Below are 18,165 nucleotides of genomic sequence, written 5' to 3' on the forward strand. Positions count from 1 at the left end.
CATCTGAGGTGCCCATCCAGCACCCATGGGAGGATGTCTGAGGAGCAGGAGACTGACTAGAATAGAGATTTGGGGCTGAGGTCACCCCCCATGGTGTCTCCAGGTTGCCTGGACAACCTCCTGTGGTCTAACAGGCAGGGCCACGCCTTACTTCAGGTGGGCTGTTGGTCAGACTGAGGGTGACGGAGCTTACTCCTGGGGACTGGAGGTGTCCCCTTGGCCTTTGTCATCATCGAGCACCTGACACTGTCAGATGTGGGTCTCGGAGGGGTGAATGACTGAATGCAGTCATTGCTGGGTTTGGTAGCAACAGTGATTCACATGTAGATCGGGAGGTCAGGTGATGGTGCTCAGCCGGGGTCACTGCTGGCCCCCAGGAGGCTGTGCTTCAGTCAGGCCCGTGGTTGTTTCCCCTGGTGGGGAAGTCAGTCCAGTTGAGCAAGCCTCAAACCCCAGCCACGTGCAAGGCCCTGTCCTTGGGAGCTTTCCCCGCAGCGGGGGCCTGGAGCTGGGACAGCCCCGCCGGAGGCGGGGAGGGGGCTGGAGCCTGGCTGGAGGCAGGTGGCCAGAGGGGGCCCTGAGGGGAGGTTCCTGGAGCCATAGCTGGCTCACACCCGTGTCTGTCCCTGCAGCTCCTGTCTGTGGGGCCAGTGGGGGCTCCAGGAGCCTGAGCTCAAGTCCCCCCAACTCTGCGGTTTGCAGCCTGGGGTCCTGCGTGAGGCTTCCAGCCAGCACTGGCCTTGAGGGTCTCTAGTTATTCTAAACTCACCCTCCGCTCCAGTTTTGTTTGCATAGATATGTGAGATATTTGAGGTTTATGATATTTGAAGTTTCTTTTTTAATCTTACAAGATTTTAATTTTTAAAAAGTCACATTTCATTATATTCCATGCATTATTTTCCAGCAATTTCTGGCCCACTTAAGAATTGCCTGTGTAGTAAGATGTGTGTAAAGGTTTTAACAGTTGGCAGGATGTTTTCCTGTCTCCCAGAAGCGGTTGCCTCTGGAGAGGGAGCAGCGGGGGACGGGGGGGATTTGATCTGTACTGTTCTGATTTTTTTCTTATAAGTGGGAGGACAGTATTTTCACGTTACTGACATCAGCATACGTGTCAAAACAGTGACAGTTCATCCTGGAGTGTGAGACTGCAGGAGGTTACTGTAACCTGTATTTTACTGTTCCTCTTAGTCTCTTTCTTTTTTTCCTTCTTTCTTCCTCTTTTTTTTTCTTATTTTTAAATTTCTGGGGTTAATGAGTCTGTTCTTGTCACTTGGGAATGCTTTTGCTAGGTGCTAAGGTGGAACCCAGGCGAGCCCCAGCTGAGACTGGGGAATCTCTGTCTTCATCTTTCAGGGTCGTGTCCCTGACCCCAGCCGGGGCCTCAATCTCAGTGTTTGAGTGGACGATGGAAGGAGGTGGGTGCAGCAGAGTGCGCTGCCCTGCTGGCAGGCCAGGGCCCCAGGCCTGGCACCTGACCCAGGCCTTGCTCACTGCCGTGAATCTTTTGGACTGGTGCAGCCGTCGGCTCTGGCAGCTCTAGCTCAGCTGCTCTCACTCCCCTTCCTGCTCTCCCACTGTGGCATGGCGGGGTCACCTTTCTCCTGCTCAGCTCCTTCTATCCCCTGTGACCCCTTTGACATGGGATGGGGCCTGAGATTTCCGCTCCCGGGAGCTGGCCTCTGGACCAGCCAGCTCGGCCCCAGAGAGAAGGCAAGGAGGGCAGGTGCTTGCTGCTGCCGGTCACTGACGGTGCACTTTCCCTTTCTTTCTAGTGTGCAAGGAGCCCCCGTACAAAGTGGAGGAGTCAGGCTACGCTGGCTTCATCATGCCCATCGAGGTCTACTTCAAAAACAAGGTAGGGTGCCGGAGTAGCAGCAAGGAGGACGCACAGTCCACGAGAGGCAGCGGGGCCGGCGGGGCATGGGTGATGGGCAGATGTTGGAATCTGTAGCAAAGACATTGCGTTGCATCCATCTCTCCTGTGGTGGCGGGGGGCTGGAAAAAGGGGGGCATGTGGTGGCGGCAGGTGGGGGTGTACGTGAGCGGGGCCTCTCCAGGAGCACTGGGCTGGCCATGTCCGCATTAGTTGTCCTGACGGTAGCACGGTCCCTGGCTCAGCCTCCACATGCTGTGTCAGGGCCAGAGTCAGTGGATGGCCCTAGAGGGGTGGCCACCACGAGGGGAGAGAGGCGAAGGTCTGGGGCTTGCCTAGGGGTCCAACAGCAGGTGCGTTTATGCGTCTTCTGAACGGAATCTTTGATGCCCTTGGGGAGAAGAGTTTTTAGTGTGGTTGAGTGAAAAAAGCAAGTTACATGTATATTATTTGTAGAAAAGAGGAATTATATATATAAAAGACAGTAACAAAGGTAATCTGGATGGTGGGATCACATTTCTCTCCATATATATTTTCTGAACATTTATGGTGAAAAAAAAGTAGGAATAGTCTTCGCTCAGGCTGCTGTGACAAAACAGCACCAGCTGGGAGGCTCAGAAACAATCAGCACTCAAAGCCCAGGGCTCGGGAGGCCGGCCCCGACCCTGGGTCACGGGCGGGTGCGGGCCGCCTCAGGGCTGTTGCCTTCTCGCTGTGCCCTCACGTGGGGAGGTGGTGAGAGGTCCGTGCACTCTTTTTTTCTGAAAGCACTAACCCCGTTCCTGAGGGCTCCGTTCTCACGACCAGATCACTTCCCAGCACCATCACTTGGGGGCGTAGGAGTCGACATACAAATTGGTGGGGACACAGTCAGACTACAGCTTTTTTTTTCTTTTAAGCCCAATAACTAACATTTAAAAATTGCCTTCCTGGCAACCTGCCTCTGCTCCTCCTCCCAGGTGCCACCATGAGGCCAGTGGTGACCTTTCCTGGCTCCCAGGTGGCTTGGCCCCGGTGGGGTGCTCTCATCCGGCTAGACTGACTACAGGCAGCTCTGCCGTCTTTCAGGAGCGACGTCTTTCAGGAGCGACGTCTTCCGGGAGGCCCGCAGGGCCACTGCCCACTTTATGAGTCCCTTGTTTATTCTCAGTTCTGAGAACCACTGCCGGCGTCAGGGGCCTTTGGGAGTGGAGCTCAGGTGTGTGGCCCCCTGGGCATCAAGTAACATTTTAGCTGGTGCCACTCAGTGGTATTTGGCTGTGGGGCCTGAGGGTCAACCCCGCAGCTTTCCGGGCATCAGGACCTGAGAGTCCCGGTGCCTGGCCAGTGCTGGGAGGAGAGCCCGGCCTGTCTGCATGGTCCCAGGCTCCATCTCCTCAGCGGGGGGTGCTGTGCCTGGAACGGGGCAGGGGCGGGCATCAGAAGTCGTGCTGGGGGCGGCAAGGCCAGGCGGGCCTCTGGGTGCTCTGGGGGTGGGGGAAGGGTGTGTGCACCGTGGAGGTAGGACCGGGGCTGGGGCGAGTCCCGGGGTAGGTGTGCACTGGCCTCTCCAGCTCCCATGGGGGACCGTGTGAATGGGGTGATGGCGGAGTCCCCGTGGGTGGCTGGGGAGACAGTAAGGCCACCTGAAGAGCATGCTTGGCCACCGTGCGTGGCTGCTGCTTCCGTCTGCTGGGGCTACCGCGCCGCATGAGCTGGACTGCCACGTTCTTCCTCTCGGTGCAGACGCCATCTGCTCTCGTGTGCCCGCATCCTATTACCCGTGTTCTCTGTTCCTGGTGGTGTTGCCCTCGGGGCTGTAGAGGGCAGCCCAGCACCGAGAGCCCGGGAGGCGAGGCCGCCACGGAAAGGTGCAGGGGTGTGGGTCCCATCAAGGTCCTGTGAGGTGCCAGGCACTCTGCCAAGCAGGTGCTTTCTTAGTGCCCAGACAGGTCCCAAAGGACGGTGATCACTCGTCTGGACGAAGGAGCTCCTGGGTCCCCAGTCACCTGGCCAAGGCTGCACATGATTGGCGGAGCTGGGATTTGAGCCAGCAGAGCGTGTGTTCACTTGTGTTCACATGTGCTCACGTGTGCCCATTGCTTAAATACCCCAGACAGCCATGACCCAGAATGACAGCCATTCGTGGATTCTGGGTTTTGCTTGCTTCTGGGTGACAGGGACAGTATTATTTTATGTATCATGTTCTTCTACAAATGTTGTCTGAACGTGGGTCCCTGTGGAAGTTCTGTGATGGTCACTACGGAAGCAGCTCCTCCATATGTGGGTTGCCGTGTGCACTGGGGCCAACATGAACCGATCTGCTGATGACTTTTCTGCCCTGATGTAGGGAAGGGCTCCGGGGGGGGTTTAGCCACAGCTTTTCACCTGTTGGGGAGGTGAGTTGAGCTTTGCCATGGTGAGCAGAGGGGAAGCGACTGTGGCTAGGTCTCTTCTCTGGACCCCGGTTCCTCTGTCCACCAGAAGGGTGCCTCGTCGCATCTGCTGCTCAGGGCCTGTGGGAAGATTGGGAGAGACGGGGCCTAGCGCCCGGCCCGGAGTGAGCGTTTCCCGCGCGTGTTTGTTGTTGTCACCGCTGACGTGGTGTTGCCTTGTCCCAGCGAGTTGGGTGAGCGGGGTCAGTGCAGCCAGCGGCCTGTGCGGCCCTTGGGCCTGGGGGGTCCAGGCTGTACCCAGGGCAGAAAGGGCGCTTTCTCAGATGCGGGACGTTTTCTTGTGTGAGCGTGAGGCATTTTTAGCCACACTTGACTCTGGATGTAGTGCTGGTTGTGAAATGAAGAGGTTCTGTTTCACGTGGTGTTTGGTGCTGGAACTTATCTGAGGCCACATCCTGTTTGGCCTGCTGGCAGGATGTGCCTCTACAGATAAGTCACTCCTTTCCCCTAGAGGAGAAAGAAAGTGCGGAGAAGGAGGGTCGTCTGACTGTAAAGGTAAAAGCCGTGTGTCGTGGGGCTCTTCACTCACACCGCTGCTGACGCCGGGCGCGCAGTGTCTTTCCCGACACCGCTCCTCTGGCTCTGATTCTGCACATGCTGTCGGGGTGTCCAGGGGTTCAGTTCAGTTCTGCCACCAGCTGCTCGAGTCAGCGCAGACCCTACAGGTTAAGGGCTCAGCCCCACGGGTCTGTCCCCCGTTCAGACGACAGTCACAAGTCTGGGCTTCCTGCACCTCTGACAGCCCGGCTGTGAATCAGGGATTCCCACGCCCCCCCTCAGGTTCCATAATTTGCTAGAACAACTCACAAAACTCTGATAAGCACTTAGTTACTGTTATGAGTTTGTTGTATGGGATACAATTCAGACAGCCAGGTGGGAGAGGTGCAGGGGATGTGGCATGGGGTGGGTGGAGCTCCCATGCCGGCTCCTCTCAGCACCTCCGTACTCACATGCTCTGAAGCTCTCCAAACTCTGTGTTCACATGTCTTATGGAGGCTTCATTATGTCAACATGGTCAAATCATTGGCCACTGTTGATCAAGTCAATCTCTAGCACCCCTCCCACACCAAGAGGTGGGAGGTCAGGAGCGGGATGAAAGTTCTGAACTTTTAATCAAGACTGTGTCTTTCTGGGTACCAGCCCCATCCTGAGGCTGTCTGGAGGCCAAAAGTTGCCCCATTAGAACAAAAGGCGCTCCCACCACCCCTTCACTCAGGAAGTTCCAGGGGTTTTAGGAGATCTGTGCCAGGAATTCGGAACAAAGGCCAAGTTCTTTCTATGATACCACAATTGTGAAATAAAATTTTTATTAAGGTGAAATTCATATAACGTATAATGAAGCATTTTGGTGTACAGTTCAGTGACATTTAGTGAATTCCTAATGTCAGCGCTCTCCTTTCAGATTTTTCATCCCCTCCCCCCCATCTTCTGGCAACCTCTAATCTGCTTTCTATGAATTTAGACATTTCATACAAAAAGAATCATCCAATATGTGTCCCTTTGTGTCTGACTGCATTCACTTAGCATATGTTTTCAAAGTTCATCCACGTTGTGGTGAGTATCAGTGCTTCACTCCTTTTTTATGGCTGAATGAGATGCTCCATTGTGTGAAGACATACACGACGTGCAGTCAGTTCTCGTTACCTGAAATAGTTATGTTCTGTCGGGTCACCCTGAACATTGAATTAGTGGAGACTGAACCATTGCTACAAGGGGACTAACGGGTTAAGTTCCCGCAAGCCGCGGGGCACATTTTTGTCAATCAGTGATACATAATTTTGTTTCATGGGTGCTTCTGTTTGAAGACTCCTTATTTACTGTACATTGTTGATTCATTAACATTGAGCTCACAGCCAACAGCACCATCATTCATGCCTGAACAAAGCTTGTCTAATGGACGTGTTTTCTTTGTAAAGCACATCACAGCCTTCTTGCACTTAAGAACCCTGGACAGCATTTCAACCCTGGGCTTGGGGCCATTTCAGATAGCAGAAGCACAAACATTCGGTAAAAATGGCACTGGGAGGAGGACATCTGTTTAGTGTGAGAATCGCACAAGAAGGCCAAGCAGCTGGAGACGAGGGTGCGGGCAGCTCGCCTTTCACAACTCCACATGTGTCTGCGAGTGGATGTGAGAGCCACAAGTACTGATTTGGGGTTTATAAGTGAATTTTAGTGAATAGAGGAAGATGAAAACATGGAATGTGCAAGTAGTGACGACCAGCTGGACCACAGCCCATGTACCTGTTTCTCTCTTGGCAGACATCTGGGCTGTTTCTATCTCCTTGCTGCCATGACCCCTGCTGCTGAGAATGTGCTTGGACATGTGTGTTTGAGTTCCCGCCTTCAGTTCTTTGGGGTATATGCCTAGGAGTGGAATTGCTGGGTCATGTGGTAATTCGGTGTTTAACTTTTCCGAGGATCTGCCAAACTGTTTTCTGCATTGGCTGTAGCATTTTATATTCCCGCCAGCAACATAGGAGGGTTCCTGTCTCTCCATCCTAATCAGTGCTTGTCGCTTTCCATCGCTCTTTGTTTTGCTATAGCCATCCTAGTGGGTGGTGTCCCACTGAGGTTTAGATTTGCATTTCCTTGATGATCAGTGATGCTGAACATCTCACGTGCTGTTGGCCATTTATATATCTTCTTTGGAGAAATGGCTGTATACCTCTTTTGCCCATTTTTTAATTGAGTTTTTGTCTTTTAGTTGTTGAGTTGTAAGAGTTTTTAATGTATTCTAGGTATTAAACTCTTACCAGATGTGTGACACGCAAATATTTTCCCCCTCCTGGGGTCTGTTTTATTATATTCCAGTAATATCCTCTGATGCATGAAAGTTTATTTTAATGTTTATAAAGTTCAGTTTATCTTTTTTTTTTTCTTCTGTTACACTTGTGGTGTCAAATCTCAGACTCAGTTGCCAAATCTGAGATCATGAAGATTTACTCCTATGTTTACTTGTACTAGTTTTATAGTTTTAGTTCTTGTATTTAGATAGGTGATCCATTTTGAGTTAATTTTTGTTACGTGGGCTGAGGCAGGGTCTAACTTCATTCTTCTGCGTGTGATTGTTCAGTTGTCCCAGCACCATTTATTGAGGAGACTGTTCTTTCCCTATTGAGTGGTTTTAGCACCTTTATTGAAAATCAGTTGGCCACAGATATTTGGTTTTATTTCTGGACTATCTCAGTTCTTTTTTTTTTTTTTAACTTTTTTTTTTATTGAGTAATAGTCATTTTACAATGTTGTGTCAAATCTCAGTTTAGAGCACAATGTTTCAATTATACATGAACATACATATATTCATTGTCACATTTTTTTTTTGCGCTGTGAGCTACCACAAGCTCTTGTATATATTTCCCTGTGCTATACAGTATAATCTTGTTTATCTATTCTACATTTTGAAATCTCAGTCTGTCCCTTCCCACCCCCCGCCCCCTGGACTATCTCTGTTCTATTCCATTGGTCTTTATGTCTATTTTTATACTAGTACCATACTGTATTGATTACTGTCGTTTTGTAGGAAGTTTTGAAATCAGGAGATTTGAGTCCTCCAACTTTGTGGGGGGATTTATTTGTTTTTTAACATAGTTTTGGTTGTTGTAGTCCTCTTGGGATTACATATGAATTTGATGTTTGACTTTTCTATATTTGCCAAAGGCCACTGGAATTTTGGTAGGGACTGCGTTGAATCTGTAAGTACTTTGGAGATACTAACCATCTTAACAATATTGAAATCTTCCAACCCATGAACACGGATGCCTTTCCACTTAATTAGGTCTTCTTTAATTTCTTTCAGAAGTGTTTTGTATTTTTCAGCGTAGAAGTCTTTTACTTTCTTAGCTAAATTTATTCCCATGTATTTTATTCTGTTGCATGCTGCTGTGAGTGGAATTGTTTTCTTAATTTCCTTTCAGAATGTTCATTGCTGGTATATAGGAACATAACTGATTTGTGTGTGTGTTGATCTTGTACCTGCACCTTTACTGAATCTGTTTATTATCTTTAGTAATTTTTTATGGGTTTTTGGGGATTTTCTACATTAAAGATATCATCTGCAAATGGAGATAATTTACTTTTTTTCTTTCCAATTTGGATGCCCTTTTTTTTTTTTTTTTTTTTTTTTTTCTTTTTCTTGCCTCATTGCTCTGGCTAGGACTTCAGTACAATGTTGAATAGTAATGATGAAGGTAGTCTTTCATGTCTTGTTCCTGATCTTAGGGAAAATTTTTCAGTCTTTTACCACTGAGTATGATGTTAGCAGTGAGTTTTTCATAAATGCCCTTTATCAGGTTAAGGAAGTCCTCTTTTATCCCTAGTTTACTGAATTTTTTAATAAAAGGATATTACATTTCTTTAAACACTTTTTCTGCCTCTGTTGAGATAATCATGTGGGTTTTCCCCCTTTATTTTATTAATGTGGTGTATTACATTGGTTGAACCATCCTTGCATTCCTGGGACAAATCCCACTTGGTTATATGTGTAATCTTTTATATGTGCTATTGGATTTGGTTTGCTAGTATATTTTTGAGAATATTATATTCACAAGGAATTTGGTCTGTAATTTGTTTTCTTGTGGTATTTTTGTCTGGTTTTGGTATCAGGATAATACTGGTTTCATAGAATGTGTTAGGAAGTATTCTTTCCTCTCCTGTTTTTGGAAGAGTTTGAGTAGAATGTGTGTTAATTCTTTGAATATTTGGTAGAGTTTACCAGTGAAACCATCTGATTCTGGACTTTTCCCTAATGACTTACGGCTTTGAGCATGTTTTCATATGCTTATTTGCCTTTCTATCTTCTTTGATGAGGTTCCTGTTCAAAGTGGCCATTTTTTCAAATTTGAGATGTCTGTTTTCTTATTATTGAGTTTTTAAGAGTTCTCTATGTTTCTGGATATCAGTCTTTTATAACACCTTCACTTTGTAGATATTTTCTTCATCTATGGCTTGTCTTTTCAATCTCTTAATCTCTTAGTGTCCTGCACAGAGTCAGCTTAGTGTCCTGATTTTGATGAAGTTCAGTTTATTGATTTTGTCATTTGTAGTTTGTGCTGTATATGTGTGTCTAACATATTTATCATTTTAGCCATTTCAAAACGTACAATTTAGTGGCATTAAGAATATGCACAATGTTGTGCAACCATCACTACTATCTGTTTGCAGAACTTTTTGTTTATCCCAAGTAAAACTGTACCAATTAAATAATAATCTCTCCTGCCCTCAACCCCTGGTGCCCCTTATTCAGCTTTCTGTCTGTATGAACTTGTCTATTACAGATATCACATGTAAGTAGAACCATACAATATTTGTCCTTTGTATTAGGCTTACTTCACTGAGCATAATGTTTTCAAGGTTCATCCACGTTGTAGTGTATGTCAGTGTTTCATTCCTTTTTAAGTCTGAACAATATTCTGTTGTATGGATAGACCACATTTTGCTTATCCATTTATCCATCTATGGGCACTTGGGTTGCCTCCACGTTTTAGCTACTGAGGATAATGCTACTATGAATATGAGTGTGCAAATATCTCCTTGAGACCCTGCTTTCAATTCTTTGGGATATATACCCAGAAGTAGAATTGCTGGATTATATAGTAAATCTATTTTAATTTTTTTCAGGACCCACAAAGCTGTTTTCCACAGCAGCTGGACCATTTTATATTCTCACCACCCAAGGGTTCTGGTTTCTCCATCTCCTTGTCAACACCTGTTGCTTTCTCCTTTTTTGGATAGTATCCATAATAAAGAGTTTGAGGTGGTGTCTCCTTATGATTTGGATTTGATTTCTCTAATGATTAGTGATGTTGAGTGTCTTCTAATGTGCCTGTTGGGTATTTGTATACCTTCTTTAGGAAAATATCTATTTGAGTCCTTTGCCTGTTTTTGAATTGGGTTTTGTTGTTGAGTTTTAGGAGTTCTCTATATATTTTGGGTATTAATTCCTTATCAGATACCTGATTTGTAAATATTTTCTCCCATTCTGTGTGTTGCCTTTTTACTATGTTGGTCATGTACTTTGATGCATAAAAGTTATGAATTTTCATGAAGTCCAATGTGTCTATTTTTCCTTTTCTTGCCTGCACATTTGGTGTCATATCCAAGAAATCATTATCAAACCAAGTGTTGTGAAGCTTTTGCCATATCTTTTCTTCTAAGAATTTTATAGGTTTGGCTCTTATATTTAGGTGTTTCATCCCTTTGGAGTTAATTTTTGGATATGATATTAGGTAAGGGTCAAGTTTCATTCTTTAGGATGTGGATATCCACTTTTCTCAGTACCATTTGTTGAGAAGATTGTCCTTTTCCTATTGAATGACCTTGATGCCCTTGTTGAAAATTATCTGACCATGTATATGAGGGTTTATTTCTGGACTTTCTTGTCTTTTCCATTGGTCTGTATATCTATCTTTATGCCCAGTTTCACACTGTTTTAATTACCATAGCTTTGTAATAAGTTTTTAATTTTTTAAAAACATTCAAGTATAGTTGGTGTACAATATTATATGTTACAAGTGTACAACATAGTGATCATAATTTTTAAAGGTAATACTCTATTTAAAATATTGGCTATGTTCCTTGTGCTATACAATATATCCTTGTCACTTATTACACATAATAGTTTGTACCTCTTAATCCCCTACACCTATCTTGCCCCCCCTTCCCTTTTCCCACTGGTTACTGCTAGTTTGTTCTCAATATCTGTGATTCTGTTTCCTTTTTGTTTTGTTCACTGGTTTGTTTTATTTTTTAGATTCCACATATCTTAACTGTGTTTGTCTTTCTCTGACTTATTTCACTTAGCGTAGTACTCTCCAAGTCCATCCATGTTGTCCTAAATAACAAACTTTTGTTCTTTTTATGGTTGAGTAGTATTCCAGTGTGTGTGTGTGTGTGTGTGTGTGTACACCACATTTTCTTTATCCATTCCTTTGTTGATGATTACTTAGGTTGCTTCCATATCTTGGCAATTGTAAATAATGCTTTACGTTATTTACGCAAGCATTGGGGTGCATGTATCTTTTCAAATACGTGGTTTTTGTTTCTTTTTTTTTCAGTTATATATCCAGGATGGAATTGCTGGGTCATACAGTAGTTCTATTTTTAGTATTTTAGAGGAACCTTCTTACTGTTTTCCACAGTGGCTGCAGCAGTTTACATCCCCACCAACAGTGTACAAGGGTTCCGTTTTCTCTGTATGTTTGCCGGCATTTGTTATTTGTGTTTTTTTTTGTTTGTTTTTTTTTTTTTGACGATAGCTATTCTGAGCCCATTTAGAGGTGTGAAGTGCTATCTCATTGTGGTTTTAACTTGCATTTCTTTCATGATTAACATTGTTGAGCATCTTTTCATGTGACTGTTGGCCATCTGAATGTCCCTTTTGGAAAATGTCTGTTCAGGTCTTCTGTCCATTTTTTTACTGAGTTTTTTTTTTTTTTTTTTTTTCCTGATGTTGGGTTGTATGAGCTGTTTATATATTTTGGATATTAATCCCTTATTGGTCATGTCATCTGCAAATGTTTTCTCTTATTCAGTGGATTATCTTTTCATTTTGTCAATGGTTTCCTTTGCTGTGCAAAAGCTTTTAAGTAATTAGGTCTCACTTGTTTATTTTTGGTTTAATTTCCTTTGGTTTAGGAGACAGGTCCAAAAAAATATTGCTAACATTTATATCAAAGAGCTCTGCCTAAGCTTTCCTTTAGGAGTTTTATGGTTCACGGTCTTACATTTAGGTCTTTAATCCATTTTGAGTTTAGTTTTGTATATGATGTTAGAGAATGTTCTAATTTCATTCTTTCACTTGTAGCTGTTCAGTTTTCCTAGCACCACTTATTGAAGAGGCTCTCTTTTCTGCATTGAATATTCTTGCCTCCTTTGTTGTAAATCAATTGACCACAAGTGCGTGGGTTTATTTCTGGGCTCTCTATTCTGTTCTGTAGTAAGTTTTGAAGTCAGGAAGTGTGAGTTTTCCAAGTTTATTCTTACTTTTCAGGATTGTTTTGGTTATTTGAGGTCTCTTGAGATTCCATATGAATTTTGGGGTAGATTTTTCTATTTGGAAAAAAAAAAAGTCGTGGAATTTTGATAGAGATTGCATTAATCCCTGGATCACTTTGGGTAGTGTTGACATTTTAACAATATGAAGTCTTCTTAATTCATGAACATGTAATATTTTTTCATTCATGTTTTTAATTTCTTTCAACCATATTTTATACATTTTCATTGTGCAAATCTTTACTTCCTTGGTTAACCTCGAATTATTTTATTCTTTTCGATGCTATTATAAGTGGAATTGTTTCCTTAGTTTCCTTTTCACATTGTTCATTGTTAGTGTGTAGACTTGCAGTTAATTTTTTTGTGTGTTGATTTTATATCTTATAACTTTGCTAATTCATTTATTCTAACAGGTGTGTGTGTGTGTGTGTGTGTGTGTGTGTGTGTGTGTAATGTAGGATTTTCTACATATAAGATTTTATCATCTGCCATCAGAGATAATTTTACTTCTTCCTTTCCAATTTGGATGCCTCCCCCCCTCCACCTTTTTTTTCCCCTAATGCTCTGTGTATGACTTCCTGTATGTTGTATAAAAGTGGTGAAAACAGGCCACCTTGCCTTATTCCTGATTTTAGAGGGAAGACTTTGAGTCTTTCACAATTGAGTGTGATGTTTGCTGTGGGCTTTTCATATATGGCTTCTGTTTTGTTGAGTGTTTTTATCACAAATGGGTGTTGACTTTTTATTGGAGAAGGGTATTTAAAAACCAAGCTCTAGGAGCACTGCTCCTGGGGTGTCACTGCTCTTAGGCCCCCTCATATGACAGATCTGGGAAATATATGCGTGTATACTAGCCACCCCTGCCTGTGTTTACCCCATGTCTGTCTGTCTGTATATGCATCAAAATAAACATCAGTTTGCGCAGTGCCTCCAACTCCAGTCCAGCACCACTGAGTTCGTTCTGGCACCCCCGCCTCTTTCTTATTTTAACTTCTTTCTCTGAAGGGAGAAACATGGCTTGCCTTACCTGCAGTATATTTGGTTACCTGTTTAATCTCAGTATATCTGGAAAGTAGTTTTAGAATCTCCAACCAGTATTCCTGTGAGAGGTGAATTTACGGTGTCTGTGTGCAGTTCCGGTACCCAGGTGCAGCGCTGCCCTGCAGGGTTACCTGTGGCAGCTCTTTTCCTCCATCTTTGTTGGTGGCTGGGCTGTACATTTGGAGTACAGTCAGTTTCATCAGTCCTTATCCGTGCTCCTTCTTGGGCTCCCTTCCCCCGCTCATCTGGTCATTATTATCATCATCATTTTAGTTTGTCTTCAGTGAAATTTGTTCTGGTCTTTGACAGGCAGAGTCACTCATCCATCATGACAGCACTGCAGAGGAGAGTCCCGTCCTCCCCAGGTCCCCTCATACTGTCCCTTTGAAGTCGGCACCTCTCCCTACCCTGTCTCTCGAAAAAACTCATCTGTTTTCCATACTTACAGTTTTGCCTTTTCCAGAATGTCATATAAATAGACCGATACAACATGTAGCCCTTTGTGTCTGGTTTCTTTCACTGTAGCAAAATGCACTTAAGATTCATCCACATTGTTGCATGAATGAATAGCTCATTCCTTTTTATTGTGTGGATAATCCTGCATTTGTTTATCCATTTTTTGGTTGAAGGATATCTAGGTTGTTTCTAGTTTTTGGTGATTCTGGGTAAAGTTGCTTTACACTTGCAGGCAGGTTGCTGTGTGCATGTGTGTTCCTTTCCCTTGCATAAACAGCCAGGAGTGGTATTGCTGGGTATTACAGTTCAGGTGTGTTTAACAGCACAAGAAACTGCCCACCGCAGGCTGAGGTGGCTGCCGCTGAGCACCCTCACCAGCAGAGGCGGCTCCTTGCTGCTCTGCGTTCTTGCTGGCACTTGGTAAGGTCTGTTGCTTCTTTTTGCTTTTCTAATGGGTGAGTAGTGGTATCTCTTTCTTTTTAAATTAGGTTTATTGAGATACAATTTAAATACCATGTAATTCATCCATTTAAAGTGTATCATTTCATTGCTTTTTAGTATCAGTCACCACTAATTCTAGAACATTTCCATTACTCCAAAAAGAAACCCCGGCCCTTAGTAGTCCATTCCCCCTCCTCCAGCCCCTGGCAACCACAAACCCACTCTCAGATTTGCCTGTTCTGGACGTTTCCTATCAGTGGATTCATACACTCTGGCCTTTTGTGTCTGGCTGCTTTTATTTAGTGTAATGTTTCAGGGTTCGTCCACATTGTAGCAGGTGTCAGTGCTTCATTCCTTTTTATGTCTCAATATATTCCATTCAGACTGGACTGCATCTTGTGTATCCATTCATCAGTTGAAGGGCATTTGGGTTGTTTCCACCTATTAGCTACTTTGTGTACAAGTGTTTTTGTGCACATTGTGTTTCATTCCTCTTGGGCATTTGCCTAAAGATGGAGTTGCTGGGTCTTTCAGTAATCTTGTGTTTAACTTTTTGAGTAACTGCCAAACTGTTTTCCACAGTGGCTGCACTGTTTTACATTCCAGCCAGCCACATCTGGGGGTTCCAGTTCCTCCGCATCCTGGTCCACACTTTCTGTCTCTGATGATAGCTGTGCTGGTGGCTGTGAAGGGTGTCTCATTAGGTTTTGATTTGCATTTCCCTGATGACACTGAGCATCTTTCCTGTCTTAATTTGCAACTCATCTATTTTCTTTGGAAAAGTGACTATTCAGAATTTTTGCCTTTTTTTTTTTTTTAAAGTTGTGTCAGTTGTTTTCTTTGTCTTTTTCTTTTTCTTTCTCTTTTTCTTTTTATTTATTTTTAAGAAAGAGAAAGGATAAAAAAGGGATAGAGGAAAGAAAGGAAGGGAGGAAGGTGAGATGGTGGAGGAGAGAAGTAGAGGAAAGGAAGGGAGAGAAGGAATCTTAATTTGTTTTCTTTTGATTTTGAATAGTTCTTCATATACTCTGGATACAAGTTCTTTATCCGGTGTATGATTTGAGAATATTTTTTCCAATAATTTTTCCATTCTCGTAACAGTGTCTTTTGCCCAGCAAAAGTTTTACATTTTGACAGTCGAGTTTACCATTGTTTTTGTCATTTCTGGATTGTGCTTTGGGTTTGGCAAAAGGAATCTAAAAACCCATGAGTTTGTTTTTTCAGCCCACCCACTGGCAGTGTGCTCTGAAACAGCTGTTTAAAGAGGCAGAAGGAAATGGCCTGTAGGAAGATGGTATCTAGTAGGGGATGCCATTCTCATTTATTCTTTGCAGTTGAGGGTTTTTAGAAAAATGTATTTATTTACAGTGAGAAGGGGGAATTGTTTTTCTCCCGTTTTTTTCCCCCTTCTTGGCTTCAGTTTCATTGATATATTCGTGCAGCAGGTATTTACTGAGTCTAGACACAGTGAGGATCCAAGTGGATCCGGTCCCTCATCTCATGGAGCCCCCAGACCGGCAGAGCAAGGTGCTGAACAAGCAGTGACAAGGCTGGCAGCACCAGAGCAAGCCATCAGTGCCCTGCAGTGGAGGCGCAGCCGCTGCCCGGGCTACAGGGCTGCCCTTGGAAGGGGGGTGGTGCCGGGAAAGGTTTTCCTTAGGAAGAGAGGCTTACTCTCGACTCAGGGTCAGTCCGTGTCAGCCGGACAGAGAGGACGGGAAGGCACCCTTCCTGGTGAGTGGCAGAGGCTTGCAGGTCAGGGACATCTGGGTTCAGAAAGGAGGCCACGGGTAGGAGGAGACGTTCAATGGGGCTGTGTGTGATCACACGTGCTCTATAAAATGACGTCTCAGACCTGTGTGTAGCAAGTGGGTGTGCTGTGAGATCCTCAGTGAAGTGTTGATCCCTCCGACCCCTCTGGGCTCATCTGCCTCTTTGGCCGTGAGATCTTGTGGCCTTGGCTTCAGAATCCTGGCAAGGCGCCTGCCTCGTGCCTGTCCCAGATTGTTCTGTGGTAGCGCGCCCCGTCACCAGGCAGACCTGGTCTCACCTTTCCTGGGGCTAGTTCAGTGGCCGCCATACAGGAAGGACTTGTCCGTGCCCTGGGAAAGCAGGGTTGGTGTCCAGGAGCCAGGGGGCCCTGAAGTGTCCGTGTGAGAGTGTGGCTTGGTGGCTTGGTTTCAGCTTGAGCAGGTGCCGGGGAGCTGACCTATCTCACTTTTTTCCTTTTCAAGTTGAAGCTGGTGGCCCCCTAGTCCTGAGTCTCAGGCTTGGAGTGATTGGTGAGATCAGGAGAGAATTAATCGTAGGATGGAGACGAGAGGTTGTGTGCGTGCAAAGAAACCTGCACCATCATTTCCCACGTCCACATCAGGGTGGCAGCCCCCTCCTTGCCCTGCGGACACTTGCTGGGGAGTGAATGCCGGCCCCTCAGCTGGGGCCATTTGGGGTGTGGGTGCAGAAACTCCCCCGAAGCTGCCCTTGACCTTGTGGCTTCCTGTGGTCCCTGCCCCTGCGCTGTGAGATGCACCGACAGTAACAGCACACTTCAGAGGAGGAGGAGCAGCCCATCGAGGGTGCTTGCTGACTTCAAGAGACAGCCTGAATGTCAGAAACAGAAAATGCGAAAAAGCTTATTTTGGTTGTTTTCTGCTAATAGTAGACATCCTCCCTGCCCTCCAGCCCCGCTCCCCACAGTGAGCTATTATTGGACAATGAGCCCTAACCATCACGAACTTTCCATGACTTTTCTCAAATGCCATTAGCTGAAGTCACAGAAAGGGCATCTTGTACATTTTACTGGGAAGTATGCGTGGCTTTATTCAGAAAGGGTTTTTTTGCTTTTTGTTTTGTTTTAAAGTAAGGCCAGCTTCCAAGCCAGACGCTCTCAGAGGCATCTTCTTGGAAATGTCCGTGTGTTGGGGAGACAGTGACGTAGGCAGTGTGGCAGGACTGGCAACGTGTTGTGGGGGTGCCGGGGCCTCCAGATCCTGAGTGGAGGTGGCCTTGGGCTGCCCAGCTGGCTTTCACCACTTGCCCTCAGTTTAAATTATGACTCGGCAGGGGAGAGCAGTGCTGAGTGGTTAAGCAGAGAACCCAGACCCTTGGGGTTCAGCACATCTCCTCCCCTTGCCCTCACCCTATGGGCTGGTGGAGGGACTGCCCGCCCTGCGCACTCCCTGGGCTCACGGGCTCCCTGGGGCTTTGCAGAGTTCGGGAGGCGGGCAGCCCTCTGTGGAGCGGCTGCTCTGTGCCAGGGACAATTGCTGGTTGAGGCAGCAAGGGGGCCGGCCTCACTGCTGGATTGCCGGGGAGCCGGAACAGAGAGGGCATTGTGTGAGGGGACCCCGGGGAAGGCCGGGGGCTGCGAGTTGTGACAAGCCGCATGGATGCTGGCCATCTGTGCCGCCCAGTAGTCTTCTTTCCCTGTAGCATCTTTCTCTTCCTCTGTGGGGGACCCCAGTTGCATCTGCATTTCCTATAGGGCGGTGTGGAGCCTGGGAGAAGTCTCGAAAGAACTAATGTGGGAGAGAAGAGGCGCAGCCCGACCCTGCTTGTGTAACTGAGGCATATCGCCCCCCGGAGTGACTCAGGGTTCCCCTTCAGCCCCAGGTGCTCATAGGCTCATCCTAGGAAGCCTGGTTTTTTCTTTTTTTTTGTCTGTTTTGTCCCAAATTTCTTTGTCAAATTGCCAGTTTACATGTGTGTTCATGTTGTGGGTTCCTCTCTAACCCTTTTTGGTATTAGACTGGGGACAGATCGTTAAGTTAGGGCTCCAGATAATAGAAGCTAACTTTAAGCATAAAAATATTTGTTTCCGTTCGAAGCTCTTTAAATTGTAGTGTTTGCTCTTCTACCTTGGTTTAATTTTTCATTGTTTATCGATGCATGGATATATTCAGGGTATCAAAAATTCAGATAATAGTG

At 45.6% G+C, this 18,165-nt stretch overlaps 1 protein-coding gene across 3 annotated transcripts in view; it reads left to right on the plus strand.

Annotated features, from left to right (window-relative positions):
• MLLT1 (MLLT1 super elongation complex subunit) overlaps positions 1–18,165 on the plus strand; it is a 56,865-nt gene that overhangs the window by 15,489 nt on the left and 23,211 nt on the right. For all 3 annotated transcript variants that reach the window (XM_074350972.1, XM_074350970.1, XM_074350971.1), the window contains exon 3: positions 1,773–1,855. In XM_074350972.1, coding sequence (XP_074207073.1) covers positions 1,773–1,855 — 83 coding nt within the window. The remainder of the gene's footprint in view (positions 1–1,772; positions 1,856–18,165) is intronic.

This window comes from Camelus bactrianus, chromosome 22 (genome assembly GCF_048773025.1).
Source record: "Camelus bactrianus isolate YW-2024 breed Bactrian camel chromosome 22, ASM4877302v1, whole genome shotgun sequence".
In the NCBI taxonomy this organism is placed as follows: domain Eukaryota; kingdom Metazoa; phylum Chordata; class Mammalia; order Artiodactyla; family Camelidae; genus Camelus; species Camelus bactrianus.